Raw genomic sequence first — 18287 nt, forward strand, 5'->3', positions numbered from 1 at the left:
ACAAAGCAGGGATTTTATGTGGCAGCAGGCAGGGTGGTGCCCGTGCTGGGGATGGCTCTGGGCACAACCGTGGGTGTTTTGGTGCCCTTGCAGGTGGGCACCCGCAGGTACATGGCTCCCGAGGTGCTCGAAGGTGCTATCAACTTCCAGAGGGACGCGTTCCTGAGGATAGACATGTACGCCATGGGACTGGTGCTCTGGGAGCTGGCCTCGCGCTGCACGGCCGCCGACGGTGAGCGACCTTCCCCGGGGGACTGCCCTGGCCAGCTGCAGCTCCCTGCCCTTCTGGGAGGTGCCCAGCTCATGGCAGGGTGGGACTGGACGGGCTCTAAATCCCTTCCAGCCCAAACCACTCTGGCATTCTGATCACGGCCGACATTGCCAGCATGGCAATCTTCCCTTTCCCTCTTCCCTTCCCCGTTGAACTCGTGTTTCCCTCTGCAGGCCCCGTGGATGAGTACATGCTGCCTTTCGAGGAGGAGATTGGCCAGCACCCCTCCCTGGAGGACATGCAGGAAGTTGTGGTGCACAAAAAGAAGAGGCCTGTCCTAAGGGAGTGTTGGCAGAAACATTCTGTAAGTGTGACCCAGCAGACTTTGAATCCCACGTTCTGTCCATGCCGTGTTGTGTCCATCACACTGGGGTTTGGGAGAGGTTTCATAATTCCAGTAGCAGTTAAATGGACTTAAATGTTCCTCATCTTAGACTGCTCTTTTTCAGTATTAGAAAGTGAGGGATTTTTCCATTTTTTGTGGAAGAAGAGATCCTGGAGTTATTTTGCAGTGAAGTCCCATTTGGTGGCTGAGGGATTCAGCTTTCTGAAACACGGGGAGGCTCCAGCAGTGCAGGGAAGGGTTCGCCCCTGTTGTTGTTGAACCGTTTTTGTTCAGTAGTGCAGAACAAAGCAGAGCTGAGGCCCCACGGGACACTCCAGGTTCACACCAAACATCCTGTGGGACGCAAAGGTTCCCATTTGCCAGGTGTCCCTTGAAATGCCCTTTTTGATGGGGGATGTTTCCCTGGCTGCTCTCCCGCAGGGAATGGCGATGCTGTGCGAGACCATCGAGGAGTGCTGGGATCACGACGCCGAGGCGCGGCTGTCCGCGGGCTGCGTGGAGGAGAGGATCATCCAGATGCAAAAACTCACTAACATTATAACAACAGAGGACATCGTGACTGTGGTCACAATGGTGACAAACGTTGACTTTCCTCCCAAAGAATCCAGTCTATGATAGTTGCACTGGTCATGGAAGTGACCACAGGACTCTTCACTGGAGCTGCTACAGCGCACGGACTGCTGGCGTCACTGCTGTTCCGGGTGGCAAGAACGGATGGTAAGTCTCTCTGGAACATCACCAAGAGGTGTTTCTCCTTTGTTTTCCCCCTCCTCCTCCTCCCCAACGTGGATCCATGAGACTTTCTGCATTCCCTGCTTACACCTGAAGGACGTGACTGAGAACCCCTCACGTGCTGATAAGGAACTTACAATGAAGAATCCGGACCTGAACGGGCTAATGAGCATTTTAAACACTGACATCCGATTTCTTAATCCCTGTCAGAAGAGACTAATTCCTTTAAATGAACTACTGTTATTTTTTTTAAATCAAAAACATTTCATTTCAGATTTAAAAACAACAAAAAAAAAAAAAGGGTAACTTGTTTTTATTGCATTCGTTGTTGTTTATAAAATGACTATTGTAATGCGACTACGACACAGCTTGTGAATGTTCCGTGTGCTGCTGTTCCGTGTACAGAAACAAGAGTAATCAATGGGATAGAGCAAAGAGGCTTCCAAGTATTACTTAACCTCCCTCAACCAGGTATACCTCAGTTCCACCTCGCTAAATTATGATTGACAACACTAATTGGAATAATAAACCGCTCCGTGTTTTGTAAATGATGTATTCCCAATTCCCTGTGTTATTTAAGAAGGGGAAAGCTTCATGCCCCCAGGAAGTGGCCATTCCTAGAGCCGTGTTTTTAGCCTTTTCTTGTACTCGCTTGTTGTGTATAAAAAAAAGAGAAAGTGCTGTTTATTGAAAGAAAATTTTCCTTCCTCTTTTAGTTGAAAGCTTTTCCCTCCATTTCCCAGAGTATCTCACCCATTTATTTAACTGAATACTATTTAGGTTTGCTGTGTCTGAGGAATATTTGAAACCTTAAGCATGAATTTTTTTTCTTTTTTTTTTTTTTTAATTTTCTCTGAGCTGTGACACTGGAAAGCTCTGAATTCTTGTTGTTGTTTTGTTTTTTTTTTTGAAAAAGAGTCTTTTTCCTATTTATGTTTGTGCCGAGGTCGCTGCGCGTTCCCTGTCCCGCCAGGCAGTGGGGGCTGTGTCACTGTTTCAGGATCACCTCAGGAAGCTCAGTTCCCCCAATTCCTCACCCTCTGCTTGGAGATTTGGAGATTTGCAGCTTCCCTCCACTCAAAGCTCGGTGCCATGGGAGGGGAGTGCAGCTCACTGCCCGTGAGCCACAGGTTGAGCCTGGAGTCACACACAAGGTTCTAGCCACAGATTGCAGATCCTAAACGTTACAAATTTCAGGGATAACCTAGTTCTGCTCACAATATGCAATGACCATTCCGAGGTAACGAAAGGAATTTCAATGTCCAGAGCACAGACTCACAGAAAACGAGGCAAAACATGGAAATTCACAACTCCAGCACTGGAGTTCAGGATGTCAAGCCTTGTGCTGGAATTACAGTGACTGGTAGCTGGGTGCCAAAGTGCTTCTCCCAAATCCTGTCCCACTGCATTGATTGGATCCTTCACACCAAATTCCAAGGAAAATAAATGTTGTAACCCCCTGGAGCGCAGCGCCAGCAGCGGCCTGTGGTGTGCTGTGTCCTTGTCTCCGTGTGTCCACACCCAGTGTCTCTGGAAAGCAGCAGGTGGGAGCTCCTGAAGGCTGCCTGGAACCTGGATCTGGGAACTTCATCCCTGGGAGCAGTGGGATGTGATGGATGAAGCAGAGCCAGCTCTGGGCAGGGAGGGAGGAAGGGCTGACACCAGCCTGGGCTGTGCCACTGTGGTCACAGCCGTGCCCATGGATCCTGCTCCAAGGGGCCGTTGGAGAAGGGAAAGGAATCCAGTTTGTAGGGTCCTCTTGGCTGGACACTTCCCTTTGGCTTCCATTTGTGCTCCACTTTTAATTAAACTTCACACAGAGCGGGACAGGACCGGAGTTCTGAACAAATCCCAACCCCGTCCTTCTCCATGGACTCCTCGGGGCTTCTGACCCTTCCCTGGCAAAACCGGAGCCACGGGCTGGTTTCATTCGTGCTCCTGGAAATCTGGTGCAAAAATTGAAGCTGTATCCAAGTCCCTCCTTGTGTGTGACCCTTCCCAAGGAGCTGCTGCAGGCTCGGGGCTGGCTCCTACCTTTGGGCTGTCCCTGCTCAGTTCCTGTTCCACTCCCAGCGTCCTGGGATTTACCAGCATCATGTAGCATCCCTGAGGAAAGGCTGCTCCTTCCCAAAGCTTTTAAATGGGTCAGAATGACGTCCCTGAGCTGCTCTGCCCCCAGGGCTTGGGAACGAATTCCTGTTTCCCTTGAGAGCATTCAGTGAGTTGAGCTGGGAGCAGCAAGGGCAGGATCTGGAATGCGGTGCTAGGGAGGATTCTGGCATTGTTTGGGCAGTGCCCTTTGTCCCCTCTGGCCTGGCCTCGCCGGGTGTGACTCTTGAGGGTGACAAGTTCCTGTCCCACATCCTCAGAGCTGCTGGAAGGGGCTGAACCAGCGCTGCCCTTCCTGGGCTATTCCCAAACTCCCCCCCGAGCATGGAATCACCCAGGAACCGCAGCGGTGCAGTTCTCAAACCTCACCTGCAACCAGTGCTGAGACTCGTCCTGCTCCCATCAGCATCCACACAATCAGCCATCACCCCCTCTCCTCTCTTCCAGCTTTTTGAACCTTTTTAAGGACATTTCTGTTGATCAGGAACACTTGGTACAAAACACAGGAAGCTGCAATACACGTCCCTGGGCAAAAGGACTCCAGTAGCATCCTTGATGGAACATCTGTTACCTCAGATACTCAACCAGCAGGACTGCTTTGCTTTCTCCCTCCAGTTTGTTTTTTTCAGTCCATCTCCTCTTCGTTACCTCTCGAGTTTGGTGAGCGATTACTTTAACTTTCCTCTCTTTGTATTTGTCAGTGTTTTGGGCACAGGTTGTTGTACTACTGTTAAAAGGCACTTGCTGCTTTTCTGCAAGTGCCAAAAAACCAACCAACCCCCCCCCCGCCCTCAATAAAGTGATTGTTAAATATTGTACAAATACAAATGTATACTCTGCCCTCTTCCCCAGCGGGAAAATAAAAAATGTGACTACTCTGACTTGCAAATGCTTCTTTGAAAACTTTATTTTAAAACAAACACATGGGGCTGGTCCTACAGCAGCTCTTGAGCCAAACTCTTGAGTTTTGCTCCAAAAAATTGGGTATGGGAAGATGTTACCTTGTACTTGGCACAAAATAGCCCTTGCGGCTGAAGCCTGTTGGATGAAACATTTAATGAAGTAAATTCAGTTGTGATTAAAGATTTAATTGGGTCAATTTTCCATGTCAAGTCAGATTTGACCTGATGGCGCTGCAGAAGGGGAGCCAGGAGGGCAGCATGGCCTGAGCCAGGATCCAGAGCCCTCAGCCACAGGGAGACACTCCAGAGCTTGGATTTCTCCAAGTGGGAACTGAGTGTGAGAGCAGGAATTGGCACTGAGCTGAGCTAAAGCACCTGGGCTGTGAGTGAGGCACAGTTCTGGCTGCTGGAAGGCAACAGCAGCACCGTTCTGCCTAGGAAACCCCAAATGAATCAGCAAAGAAAGCTGCTTCCAAAAACCCATTGATCTGAGCGCCTTCCTGCGGGTGAACATTCCCTGTGATGGGAGCTCAGAGCCAGCTGAGGGAGGAGGCTGCCCACTGCTTGACATCCGTGGGGCAGTTGGGGTACACCTGCAGGGCGTCCATGATCTGGCTGCTGTCCAGCAGCAGCTTCATCAGCACATACTCGCGCTGCGCCCGCACCGACGGCCGCTCCAGGGGCTTCACCAGCTCCAGCTGCAGCAGGTGCTCAAAGGCCTTGGGGAAGGCAAAGGGGGAGTGGAAGGGAACATCATTCCTGCCCCAAAACACCCCACTCCCTTCTAGGGCTGTCTGACCACCCCAGTCTGTGCTCTGGAACTAAAACCAAAGTATTTTACAACTCGAAAAGAAAAAGCGTTTCAGGCTCACCTTCATGACAACTGGCTTCTCGAAGTTGTACATAGAATGTGCCTTCCTCTGGATGAACTTCTGGAATTCTGCAGCAGTAGGGGAAGAAAAGGGGCACTTAGAAGGAAGTGCGTGGTGTAGGGTTTGTGAAGCTCAGGCATTGCTCTCACCATTGTAAACCATCTGGAAGTTGAATGGTTCTCCATCATAGACCTCAGTCAGGTGTTTCATGGCTATGATGAGGCAGATTTCCAGCACAGACAAACCTGCAGGGAAAGACAAGAATCCCGAGTATTTCCCTTGAGCACATCACAAACACAGGCAGTTCACCCACTCCGTTTATTCCTCTACTTTTATATGCTCTGGGCCTCACCCATTGGTGTTCCGTATCTTTATTATGTAAAGAAATTCCAGAGTTCAAAGTCTTAGAGAATTCACAGAATCACTGGGTTGGAAGAGACCTCCAAGATCATCGAGTCCAACCCAGCCCCAACCCCTCAGCCAAACCCTGGCACCCAGTGCCACACCCAGGCTTTGTTAAACACACCCAGGGATGGGGACTCCACCACCTCCCTGGGCAGCCATTCCAGAACTTTATCACTCTGTCCATCAAAAACTTTTCCCTAATATCCAACTTCTATTTCCCTTGGTGCAGCTTGAGACTGGAGAGGATTGATAGGAGAACATTTGTTTGCTGTCTATTTGAAGCAGAAATGTTCAGGATTGGGCTGTTCCCAGCAAAAAGCAAGAACTGGAAGTATCCAAGTTGGCATTGTTGGACCCACAGGCAGGTGTGACTCAGAGCAGACTCCACGGGCAATGCCTGTGCAGCTCACACCCACAGGGAACACTCCCTACACAGCATCTCCTGCACCAGGAGAATTCCAGGGAGGGACTTGACACCTCCCCTGCTTCCAGAACAGCTCTAGGGAGGAGCTGGGCTTTACCATGGACAATGTTGGCCTTGGAGTCAGTGCTGTGCTGCCTGCTGGCCTCCTGCAGGTCTGCAGCCGTGAGCAGGGGGTGGTGCACGGTCACTGCGCTGCCAGCCAGCATCTGCAACACAGACACAGCTCAGCCCATTCCTGCTGGGAATGGACACAACTCCCTGAGGAACCCTGGAACAGCCACGGGTAAAGCCCACACACACTGCAGCTTCACACTGGAAACCTTGCAAATAGCTGGCACTTCAATCTCATCTTGCCAGGAAAGTTTTCCAGGCTCAAAACCTTCAAGCCTCCTGATTCCAGGAGATGAATCCTCATGAACCCGTTTATATCCATGTCAATGGATCAGCACCTCAGAGGCTGCTGCAGGAATGACTTACAGCTGTTCTGCACCTGCTTTTGTACCCAGGGACACCTCCCACTGTCCCAGCTGCTCCAAGCCCCATCCAACCTGGCCTTGGACACTGCCAGGCATCCAGGGGCGGCCACAGCTGCTCTGTGCCAGGGCCTCACCACTCTCCCAGCCAGGAATTCCCAATTCCCAATCTCCCAGCCATCCCTGCCCTCTGGCAGTGGGAGCCATTCCCTGGCTCCTGTCCCTCCATCCCTTGTCCCCAGTCCCTTCTCCAGCTCTCCTGGAGCCCCTTCAGGCCCTGCAAGGGCTCCAAGGTCTCCCCAGAATCTTCTCTTCTCCACATTTTGTCCAGGAACTCCTCACTCATCCCTCCAGAATCTGTATTATGTGCTTTTCTTGGGAAGTTGACTCCAGAACAAAAGGTCTCTTTCCAAAGGAAGAACTCAGCACATGCTGCAGAGAACAATGGGCAAGCTGAGCCTCAGCTCTTACCTGCTCTCAGGGAGGCTCTCGGTTGCCAGCAGCTCCTTTGCTGGCCTCCAGTGCAGCCACAGGGACAGATTTGGGTGCCCTGCTCTAGGAATAATCTGCAGTCTTGTAACCAACTCCAGTACCCAGAGCACCAGCAAGAAGAGGGCTCGGCTCTGGTTCTCAGGGTGGCTCTGAGCACTGCAGGAGCAGCTGGGAGCACTGGAGCCAGCCCAGGGGCAGGGACAGCCAGGGGGCTTTTCACACTGACACAAGCACAGGGATAGTTTAGGATGGTTAAATAAGTGTTATTTATCCCCTGAAAAACTGTCAGTGCATTTATATGAGCTGTGTTCAAAAGCAGAATTGGGGAGGCAGCTTAAATTTAAAAAAGAACCTCCAAGAGAGCTGCAGCTCCTGTGTGGTAATGGAAGTTCAAGCAGAAAAAACAGGTTTCAATGTGAGATGTCAGGATTCACCAGGAACCAAAAAGAATCTCAGAAAGGAAAAAGTAGTTTTGAAGGGCTTCACCTACAGTTTTGTTTTCTTAAATGGAAAGGCCTGGAGAAAGTTAAACAGCAAAAGCTCAGCCCCATCTGAACTGAACAGCCCATCCTCACAGGGTAACTGCTGCAGAACTGGAGCTACCCCACTCACTGACACAGCACAGGCTGACACAGCCTGCAAGGAGCCAGCCCTGGCTGAAGTTAATAAAATGCTGTTTCAGGCAAGGCTCAGCTAAATGGCCTGAAAACGACGAGAGCTGCTCATGAGTTACTGCAAGGAGGTGTTTCATAAATACCCAAATACACACCAGGAGTGAGTGCAGCGAGCGCAGGTCTTTGCTGTGGTGGAAGAGGTTCTGCAGCATGTCCTGCACAGTTTTATCCTCTGAGAGATGCTGCAAGAAACAATAAAGTGATATTTTAACCATCTCACACTCACTTTTAATAATTTCATACTCACCTGGAAAAATAACAGGGAAATATATTTTTTTAAGAGCTCAGCTTACACCTGACAATACAATTTTCATGTCCAACCTCAACCTTCTGGTGTTTCCTGTGACAATTTTACCTCCAGACTTCAATGAGCAAAGATTCTCTATAGTAATTTAATTTATTCCATATCACACTCAGCCAGTGAAAGGAAATGCCAATTTTAGGTAAAAGCTTTACACTTTTACTGGTAAAGGCTATGTGTATACAGTAAAGCAGCTTTACACTGCTCTCACTTTAGAATTTTTCCTAAAATGAAGTATAAAATGCTTTAAGTACCTGAACATTATTATTCCATTTTTGTGCAAAAGACTCATCGGGAAATTCAGCAGGAAGAGAAAGCTGATTCTTGAATATCTTAATGTATTGTTTAAAATCAAAGGAATTCATCAAATATATCTGTCTGTGGGAGAACCTTGACTTTACTCTCTTCTCCAGGAGCTCCAGGATATCCTTGATGGGAAAAAAAAATAAAAGGAAAAACAGTAATTAAAAAAGCAGATGAATTTGGTGATTTCTTTGCTACAGCACAGACAAATCACTGAAGTGTGCTGAAAAATGAAAGAATTACTGAATTCTCAGGCTTAAAATGTTGTAACATAAGTTAAATGTTCTAACAAGCCTTTTGCTGATGATTTTAATTGATGTGCCTTGCAATGCCACCAACCATCCCAGCCCACGTGATGCTCCACATCACACAGGATCATTTGTTGCTAGGAAACCCAGCAAAATGTCTCCATAGATGATGGAAATATTTCAGCTACTTGAGGCTGAATCAAACCTTGCAGCCTATCAGGGCTCTGGACAAGTTGTTGTGTGCTCACACTGGGGCTGGCAGCTGACAGGCCACGTGCTTTCTGTCAGCCTGAGAGAATACAGCTTAAAAATCCCAAAAAATACTTAAGAGCCAAAAAAAAACCCTCGGAAACAGTGGCTGTCACTCTGGAGATACTTCCTGAATTACAGTCCAAACAGGGGATAAAAGCTTCTAAATAATGGGTGAGGAGCACGCCAGACTCAGGACAGTGATGATGCAAAAGGAAAGATTGTAATTTATTAAATCAACAATTAACTTTTCTATTAACTTCCAGAAATTTGCCCAGCTAATCCCAGTCAAACCCAGAATCAGGCTTTGATAAGAGATTTTAATTCTTCTTCCTGTCACAACTCAACTATCTCCAGCACCACCAGTTCATTGTGAAAACAGGATCACTTTTATCAAGTTTCCACAGTGGAATTACTTCACAGTGTACACACAACCTGCCCACAATTCAACATAATGCCATTGTAAAATCACAGCAAATTGAACAGGGATCCTGAACTCATTTTCTAGCAGAAGTGCCCTACTGAAGTGGTTTCTTGAAAAGAAAAAGAGATTTAAACACAGTTACTACAATTCTGTCCTTGCCAACTGCCAACCAAGAAATTCAGGAGCCCCTCCAAAGAGTGAACCACGGTCTAACATTGAATGTGTGTCCTTAGAAACGTTGGTTTGCTCCTTTAGCAGTGAGCCTGAAGGCTTTGGGCATCTTCAATTTGCTCCCAGCACAATTTTTTTTTTTTTTTTTTTTTTTACATCCCTATTCCCAATTCAAAAGTTAGAAAAATGGATAATTGAGAAAAGTCTCTTAGGAAATTAAGGTTCCAGGGAAGGAGAAGTCATTCCAAGTAAACCAAGTCACTTTAAAACTTGGAAATGCCATTTCTTACCTGCCTGCAGGTGAGCCCAATAACTGTCACTGGGGTCTGTGCAGACTGGGAGATGTCAAAGAGGTTGTACAGCAGCGTCTGATTCTTGTGGTGGACAAACAAATCAAATTCATCCAGGACAAACAAAATTGGGCAGCTGCTGGTTCGGTCTCCTGAGAGAAATTTGGAGAGTTAGCAGGGCAACTTCAGCATTAGACTTCATTGCTGCAGCTTTCTTTGATAATGGGGTTTAAAAATGCACAGATTTTCTTTCAGCTTTTCACTAAGCCCTCCTTTCCTACAGGTCCAACAGCAAAAAGGAAAATACATGGAAAAACTGGGAAGGTTTTGTACTGTTCTGCCAAAGAGCATTTCTGGCTGCAAAAAAGACAGACTTGGCCAATTTTATTTTAAAAACAACATTTTTAATAGCTCCTATCTGGATAAAAGAATCTGTCCTTCACAGCTAACATCACATGCAAGCCTTAAAAGGTATATACCAGTAGCAGGTGTATATAATATATTCAGAGAGTAATCAGTATGAACTATTTTTTATATTATTTTGTAACCATGACACATTCTTGGGCTAAGTTTCTTCATTCCACCTGTAAAGCAGAATAAAAAACTCCATTTTCCAGTCAAGTGACCCAGAGTTTCAGTTTTTAGTGTTTACCTAAGTAGTTTTCTGTAGGGGTTTTTAGTGTTTACCTTTCCTCAGAGCTTCAAGGAGGAAGGCAAGGTTCTCAGCAAAACTGCCCTAGACAGAGAATAAAGAAGTTTCAGGATAGATTTGCAGTGTCATTCTCAGAATTGTCTAATTACAGCAAATCCAGACATTCACTGGAGGCCAGTTCCTTCCAAAAGTCTGCTTTCAAAAATGTCCAGTGGTACTTCATGCTGTAGAATCACAAACTCCTCAGGACAAGAACAGTGATGGATAACTCTACATTCACCCACTTTTTCCCAGTCTGAAATCCCCAAACTGCCTCAGACAGGCAAAACCAGGAGAATGCCTGCAGTCAGCTAAATTCACAGGCAGCTCCAGCCTTCCTGAAATAGCTGTTGCATCCTCATTTTCCAGGCACACACATGGAAAAAGTGCCACCTAACGTGTTCCACTGAGAGGGAGCAGGGTTTAATGGGCAACTTTATTGAACAGATGGAAGCATCAAACACTTCTGAAAAAAAAAAAACACTGAATGGCTGTGCCCATCCTGGTCCAGTTACACAAATCCTCCCACCCTGCAGCACTCCAGGTGTGAGATGAGAAATAATGAACTGAAGAGCACAAGCCCTGTCACAGGGGGGCAGAAAAGCCAATTTAACCTCTGGATGCGAGTTACAGACAATGAGGGAAATTTATTTTCAAGCACTTTGGTCACTCTCTTTAGGACTGTCTTCAGAACTAATGTAAATCAGTTTATCTGTGGGAAAAGGGATGTAGCAGCAAATATTTGAATTGAAATTCCATGGAAAATGAGAGCTCTAGGAAGCCTGGATAGACTTCCTTTTTGGCTAGACCAAAAAAGGTTGATAATATATTAAAGATCCTGATTTTTGGTTGAATTCTTTGTTTTGAAATGTTAAAAACAACATTTCCAAATTCCCCACCCCTCTGAAGTATTTCACTGGAATACTTAAGTTTGGAATACTTTGGAATACTTAAGGAATACTATTAATAATAAATACTTAAGGAATACTTAAGTTTGTTTTTCTAGGGCTTATGAAGACAGATTTCCCTTTTTCCCTCCTTTAAGGCACAAGTTGATGTGTTTTTAAAAAATAATAAGGAACCCCAGCTCCTGTGTGGAGCTGCTGGCAGTCACAGCCCCTGCAGTTCCTGCAGCTCCACCCCACAAAGCCCCAGTGTCCCAGGAAAGGGTTTTGGAGGGGTGAGTGAAGTTACTCACAAAAACTTTGTCCCCAACCACATTTTCCAGCTGCAGCTGCCTGGTGATCTCCTTCAGGGCCACTTTATCATTTGTCTGCAGAAGCCCTGAAAGAAAAGGACTCTTCATGAAGAACTGGCAGTTGTCCTTCACTCCCACCAGACACTTAACCAGCAGCTTCTCTCCCTTTCCAGCCTTACAGAGCTTTTTGCCTTTTTAAATATCAGACTGGACCTGACAAGTGACTTAATTCTGTCACTGAGAGCACAGAAGTCCCCTCCACATAAAGAAATACAAAGAGAGGCACTTTGGAACTCACAGACAAACATGTCCATAATTCAGGCTGGACTAAGTTGCTGAAAGCAAAAATTTCACTCAGTACATTGAAAATACAGAAGTGAATATAACAGAACCCTGGATCAATGATGTTTTACTTGCCATTCAGATGGACTTCCAACAGGTTCTCTCTCACTTGTTTCATTTCCCTGAGGTCTTTTAAGACATGATTCAATAACTAGGAAAGGAAAAATACAGAATTTCTGTGAGAAGATTAATTTTTAACAGCAAGGAAAGTGTAATTACAGATATTAAAATGTAGGAAAGTGTGTGAGGTTTCATTAGGGAACATGTTTCAGACTAAAATGACAACTTTGCATTCACTAGCATGACTGTGGCAGTTACATTTGTTCATTCTGCTGAACTAGGAGGGAAAGGAAAATAACTCTGGTATTTCAGTCACTGATTTTTTTGGGGTAATATCTAGGGCTTTTGCCATAATCAAAAAGCTTTATGAATTTGAGATGTGAGAGAATTTGACTCTTGAGTTGGTGCCATATTCAGCTTCATGGCTTCTTTGGATGCTGTAGAAAGAAACTCTGCTTATTCTTTTCTTCTGGAAGACAAAATTAAAACTGCACATGATTTCACTAACTGCTGCTCAAAAAACTCCCAGATTTGCTGTCCATCAAGAACTTGTTTCTAGTAAAAGCTTGTATTAAAATATCTGTAAGTAGTGGAAATGTTAAATTTAAAAATTAAGAAGTTACTATTTGCTTTGGCTTCTTCAGAGGAGGATTTGTAGCTCCCACCTATGTGTAAGTATAAATATAAAAATATACACACACATGATTTTCTTTACTCCAGCATCTTTCACTTGATATATAAAAAGGAAAAATTTCATTCTGCATAGGTGATTTTGCTAACTTATATTCTGTCTGAAAGGACCACAAATTCTCATCACATCAATTAATGTAAACATTAAAGACTTGAGTGAATGCTGTTGAAGTATTAAACACTTAAGTTAGAGGTCCTCCCCTCATGTGCCTCAGCTAAGGGGAATTCCCTTAAAACACAAAACCTGCACTTATAAACCACAACCACCCAACAATATTCTGCTCCATGGCAGGTAACAATATTCCTGACCATTCCCTGCATGCACACAGCTGTGGAGAAACCCACTCCTCAGGCTACTCCTTTTAGAGCTTTTGGATGCCTTTTCATCATCTTTACAGTGAAGGTTAATTAAAGAGTAATCAGAGCATGGCTTTAATTGCAAAGACAAGTGTTAGGAACAGATTTCTCCATGCTGTTCCTGAACAGAATTTCCACAGAAAGTCCTGGAATGCTTTGAATTTCTATGCAAACCATTAGCAATTCTCTCTGTAAAACCAGGCAGAGCTGAAAAGGGAGCTGCAAAGGCTCCCAGGACTTCAGCGAGGCTCTGCTGGAGCCACACAAAGCTCCAGGAGCTGCTCCTACCGCAGTTTTCCCGGATCCCCGGGGGCCGATAATGAGGGCGGAATTGCTCTCCCCATGCACCGTGGTTCTTTTCAGCAGCTCCAGCAAATGTCTGTGTTGAAAACAGAAATAGGCTGAAAACCTCAAAGATGACAACATCCCCCAAACCCAGGGAAAATTCAAAGAATAAAACTCGATCCACTTCAGCTTGCTCTGAGAGTCAGCACTCAGGGCATGCAAAATGTAATACAATAAAGCACAAAGGGCTCAGTGATCAGAGCTCTTAAAATACTTTAAAATATTAAAACATGCAGAAGTTGAGAGTATCACTAATTCATAAAGTTCTGCAATTCTCTGCCGTGAAAGGAGAGACCTCAATAATTATTTCTTTCTTTAAGAAATAGATTGCTTTCTGTGCTACCACTATTCCTCACCAGCTCTAAATTACCTGCAGATAGACTCATCACCTCAAAGCACATTTAAAGTGCTTACAGCAACCTCTGACACCTGCAATTCCCAAATGCTTACGCATCAATAATGTGCTTTTGGAATGTGGGATACTGACATCCTGCTACTGCTTCTGAAGGGCTGAGGGAGTCCTCATGGAACAGCTGAAGCCAGCACGTGTGGGTTTGGTCACTGTTTGAGAGCCAACCCCAGCCAAGAGCCCTGACACATCTTGGGAAGGAAAAATCAGAGCTGAGGAGTTCACTGTGTTTTCCCTCCAGGATAATTCACTACCAGGGGCACATTGATAGGACACAGCCTGTAAATTGCTTTTCAGAATTCCAGTATAAATAGGGGAGGCTTGTTTTGTACAACTGACATAACAGAACTACATTTCCTCACAACAGCAATAAAATGCCTACGTGAGCTCTGCATGTACAGTACACTGTTTTAATAAATGGTTTTGTCCCTCTTGTAATGAAAAGTTGTGCTCACATCAGGTGATTCCACTTACATAAATCAGCCTTGGAAAAATTAATTCTTTAAATACATGTTTGTTATCTGCAGAATTTGACCTGCATCTGTCCCAGTACTGATTATTTTACAGTGTTACTGTCCCACTAAATTACTTCTTCCTAACCCTAAATTCCCCATCTGGATGGCTCCAGAAGAAGGTTTAAATATGGGTCTCTACTTCAACAAACAAGACGTTGGCACAGAAATTTTAAGATTTACTTCTATCACAGTTCACCAACAAACAGGAGAAAATCTGAAGTAAAAATAAAGTATCACAGCAAGAGAATGTAACTTCTTGCTTTGCCAGGCCATTACACAGAGTCTTAGAACATGCACTGAAAGTATCAAAAAGAAAAGTGCTTCAAGAATGAGAGATGCGAAACAGGGACAAGAAATCCAAAACTCAGAGCCTGACAAAACCAGCAGGGAACAGCTGTATAAAAACTGTCAAGATCTGAAGCAAATCATTTTTAGAAGCACTGGGTTGGAAGTAAACCTGTATAATTTAGTAAAACAGAGAGGCAGAAAATTCTGACTTCACCAGACTATTTTACTACTGCAGTTAAATTAGAAATCACTGAATCCTAGAGCCTGCTCACTCACCTGTACTGCTGCTCCATCCCAAAGAGTTTTCCAGCAGCACAGTGGTGACAGAATCTTTCACGTAAGATTTTTTGCACCTAGGGATGTAACACAGCACAGGAAAAATGTCTGGGGCTCCAAACACCAGAATTTACCAATAATGTAACTACAGCAATAAAATAACAGTAAATTAGGCACTTTTGTGGTGTTACAAATATTCTGTAATACATAAATTTTTACTGATATCAAGGATAGAAGGGTCTTGAAAGTAAGAAGAAAGTTGCAGGAGGCAGAATATTGTATAAATATTATATAAGGGAGAAAAAGCAATTAGAAGAGATTAAAACATATAGGAAATCACTGATCCAGGGGTAATTCCTTGCAAGATGCACTACAGTTTTTAACCAGCAACTTCGGGAAAACAGGAGAATAAAGGTTTAAAAAAACCAAACAAATGAAAAACTGATTTGGCAGCTGCTGTCCTGCTGCTGAAAAACTCACCTGGGTTCCAATTCATCCTACAAACTGGAAGATAAAAAACCCTAAATGAATGAAAATAGATTTATGCAAATCTGTTGCCACAAACAGTTGCAAAAGCACAAGATCATCCTTTAAGTTTTTTGCTGCATTATGACTGTAACACTTGAAGCAAGCAACAGGTGGGAAGCTGAAAGAAATACAGATACAAAAACCATTTAGTGCCCTAATAACTGTATCCTGTATCTGTACAAGGCTTTGTAACTGGCCTAGGAAAACAAAAAAATATGATATGAATGGCACAGGGTGGAAAAGTTCCACAACTTGAAAAGAAAGTAATGAATAAAAATGTATGTTACTGACCTGGGAAATGCTCTCAGCACTTTCTGCACTGCTCTCCTTCAACTTTCGCTTGCTCATCGCAGAAGGTTTCATCTTTGGAGAGGAGAAAATAGAGATTTTATTTAATAGCATTGCTTTCCAAACAATCCCAGTCAGAAACTGCACTTAGATGTTGATCATTTTTAAGTACTGTAATGAACATCTGTTCTTAACTAATAAAGATGCAGCAGTTCACCTCCCTAGTGAAAAAGAGCCAAAACACTGAAATAATTTTAAATTTATTCCTGATAAACCCATGTTGACACACATCTCCCAAAGACACTGGCTTTAGGATGCTTTAGAGAGTTTAAAATAATGTCCTTATGTTTGCAGCTGGAACAAGCTACAAGCACACGGGAACACACTAAGACACAACAATTAAGTTTTTACAGGAATAATTACAGGCCATCCTTATTTACAATGTGCAGCTTATAACAATAACCACAGCATCTCTCTGGACAAGCTGGCTCTGAAGGGGACCTGACTAAGGGGATTGGGGGTCTCTAAAGAGATTTGGGTAGATTCAGAGGGGGTTTGGGGGAAAATCTTTAGGGATTGGGTGTCCTTCAGGGGGATCATGATGGGATTGAGAAGTTTGAGTGGGTTCTGAGGGGGATTTAAGAGGGCCTGAGGGAAGCTCTAAGGGGGATTTGGGGGGGAATTACAGGTCTTGAGGGGGACTTAAACCTGGGAAAGGTTTAGGGGTGGTCCTGAGAGATTTGGGGTGAGGAATTTATGGGGGCTAGGAGGGTCTGGGAATGCTCTGAAAAGGAATGGGGTGGGGGGAAGAGTGTCCAGGAGGGAGTTGGGGAAGGGCTGTGGGAATGGGGAAGGTGGGGGGGGGTCTGAGGGGGTTGATATTTCGGGTATGGGAGAGTCTGTGACGACCCTGATGAGGGAACGGAGAGGCCTCAAAGAGCTTGGGAGGGTCAATGAGGGGCTGTGAGGACGCTGAGGACGGGTTTTGGGAGGACCTTGAAGGGGCCCAGGAGGAAATGGGGGGAGGCCCTATAGGGCTTGGAGGGTCCCGGGGTACTGTCCTGGTCTCACCTGTCCGTCCCCCCACCTCCCCTCACGACGTGTCCCGCCTCTTCTCCATCACCTGAGGGCGGCCACCGCCGCTCGCACGCTCCCCTCAGCCCTCAACTCACCCCCGCACGGCAGCCAAGACCCCTCCCCAGCAGCCATTCATCCCCTCAGAAACCGATCCCCCAGCGCCCGTTACCCTCCTCACAGGCTGCATCCGCGGCTCCCTCAGAGACGCCGGAGCCCGAGCAGATGAAGGGCGGGCGGGATGGCGCATCCTCCGCTGCTCGGCACGTCCCGCCCGGCTGAGGCTGAGGCTGAGGCTGAGGCTGAGGCTGAGGCTGAGGCTCCCCCGCCGCCCTCACCTGCCGGCGCTGCCCTCACGGCGCTTTCCCGCCTCTCCTCCCTCACCTGAGGGCGGGACCCGCCGCGCGCGCGCGCTCCCACCGGCCCCCGCGCGCGCCGCCCCCTCACGTCACCGCGCGCTCCCCGCTCCCCTCCCTTCCCCTTCTCCTCCCCTCCCCTCCTCTCCCGTCACTTCCTCCCCGTCCATTTCCCCCTTCCCCTCCTTTCCTCCTCCTCATCCACTTCCTTCCTCCCTGTCCCGGATCCGTTTCCGGGAGCGGCGCGCGCGGCGCTGTGGGAAGTCGTCGCCCGTCCCCCCCCCCCCCGTTTCCCCCCCCCCTTCCTCCCCGCGGCCTCCCGAGCTCCCCCGGGGCGCATGCGCGGTGGCGGCCGCCGCTGCTGCCTCCCCTCCTCTTCCTCCTCCTCCTCCTCCTCCTTCTCCTCCTCCTCCTCCTCCTTCCCGACAGCGGCGGCGGCGATGAGGAGGAGCGCGGGGGGGGGGCGGCGGCGGGACGGCCGGTTGTTCGCGCCGCTGAAGGGACACGAAGCAGCGCCGCGCCGAGGCGGGGGCGGGGGGCCCCGAGTCGCTGCCCCCCCGCAGCCCCGCCGGGGAGTTTCTTCCACATCCCCCCCCCCCCAAACACACCGAGACCCCCCCCCCCCCGTCCCTCGGGGGCGGCCCCGCGGAGCGCCGCTCCCTCCTCCTCCTCCCCCTTTATTACCCTTTGTGTGCGTCTCCGCCTTCCTCCCTGCGCCCGGGGGCCCTGAGGTGAGTGCGGGGGGAGCGGCGGGGCGGGGGGGTTGTTTGTTTACCCCGTGTTTACCCCGGGGGGGGCACCGCCTGTCACTTCGGGCCCCTTCCCCGCGCCCCCCGCCCCAGCTTTGTTGTCGGGGGATGCTCCGGGGATGCTCCTTCGGGCCCCTCCGGAGCGGCAGGGGAAGGGGGGTGATGGTGGCGGGGGCGCCGGGCAAAGTTCGGGGTGGTGCGGTGGGTGCTGAGCCCCGGCCGAGTCCCGAAAGTGTTGTTTTCCTGGGATAACAGGGAGCCCCGGCGTTGCCCCCCAGGTTCCAGGCCGTTGTTTGACTTATTGTTTGAGTTATTAAACCCCTGCGGTGGTGAAGGTACAAAGACCACTTGTACAAAGACCCTTTCCCGAGCTGAACTTCCAGGGATAGACAGTCCAGGAGCTGGACTCGGTGTTTGCAGGGTTGGGATGTGGTT

The 18287-nt window shown here is 47.4% G+C and overlaps 3 protein-coding genes across 12 annotated transcripts in view; 2 read left to right on the top strand and 1 right to left on the bottom strand.

The window, feature by feature from the left end:
• ACVR2A (activin A receptor type 2A) overlaps positions 1–4339 on the top strand; it is a 52740-nt gene extending 48401 nt beyond the window's left edge. For all 3 annotated transcript variants that reach the window (XM_053981841.1, XM_053981844.1, XM_053981843.1), the window contains 3 exons: positions 94–232; positions 445–575; positions 1038–4339. In XM_053981841.1, the coding sequence (XP_053837816.1) occupies positions 94–232; positions 445–575; positions 1038–1232 (465 nt within the window). In that variant the 3' untranslated portion in view covers positions 1233–4339. The remainder of the gene's footprint in view (positions 1–93; positions 233–444; positions 576–1037) is intronic.
• An 8-nt stretch (positions 4340–4347) lies between these two features.
• Positions 4348–17152, bottom strand: ORC4 (origin recognition complex subunit 4). The gene is made up of 14 exons (XM_053981845.1): positions 16920–17152; positions 15677–15748; positions 14858–14934; positions 13313–13403; positions 11993–12068; positions 11576–11661; positions 10374–10422; positions 9687–9838; positions 8256–8429; positions 7796–7882; positions 6159–6267; positions 5382–5477; positions 5233–5300; positions 4348–5079 (listed from the first exon to the last, which is right to left on the bottom strand). The coding sequence occupies exons 1-14, from the start codon at positions 16995–16997 to the stop codon at positions 4891–4893; spliced, it is 1404 nt and encodes a 467-aa protein (XP_053837820.1). The 5' UTR covers positions 16998–17152; the 3' UTR covers positions 4348–4890.
• A 275-nt stretch (positions 17153–17427) lies between these two features.
• Positions 17428–18287, top strand: part of MBD5 (methyl-CpG binding domain protein 5) — a 120960-nt gene continuing 120100 nt past the window's right edge. For all 8 annotated transcript variants that reach the window (XM_053982139.1, XM_053982137.1, XM_053982138.1 and 5 more), the window contains exon 1: positions 17428–17834. The gene's annotated coding sequence lies outside the window, so the exon portion shown is untranslated. The remainder of the gene's footprint in view (positions 17835–18287) is intronic.

This window comes from Vidua macroura, chromosome 7 (assembly GCF_024509145.1).
Source record: "Vidua macroura isolate BioBank_ID:100142 chromosome 7, ASM2450914v1, whole genome shotgun sequence".
Lineage (NCBI taxonomy): Eukaryota > Metazoa > Chordata > Aves > Passeriformes > Viduidae > Vidua > Vidua macroura.

What these genes read in the sequence shown, in the direction of transcription:
- ORC4 (XM_053981845.1), bottom strand. Translation starts at nt 16,997, where the DNA reads ATGCGCCATCCCGCCCGCCCTTCATCTGCTCGGGCTCCGGCGTCTCTG. An exon ending in GGGGATCCGGGAAAACTGCG is followed by an intron (nt 12,069 to 13,312) that starts GTAGGAGCAGCT and finishes TTCCTTTCCTAG; the next exon opens with TTATTGAATCATGTCTTAAA. An exon ending in CTTCCAGATGGTTTACAATG is followed by an intron (nt 5,301 to 5,381) that starts GTGAGAGCAATG and finishes CTACTGCTGCAG; the next exon opens with AATTCCAGAAGTTCATCCAG.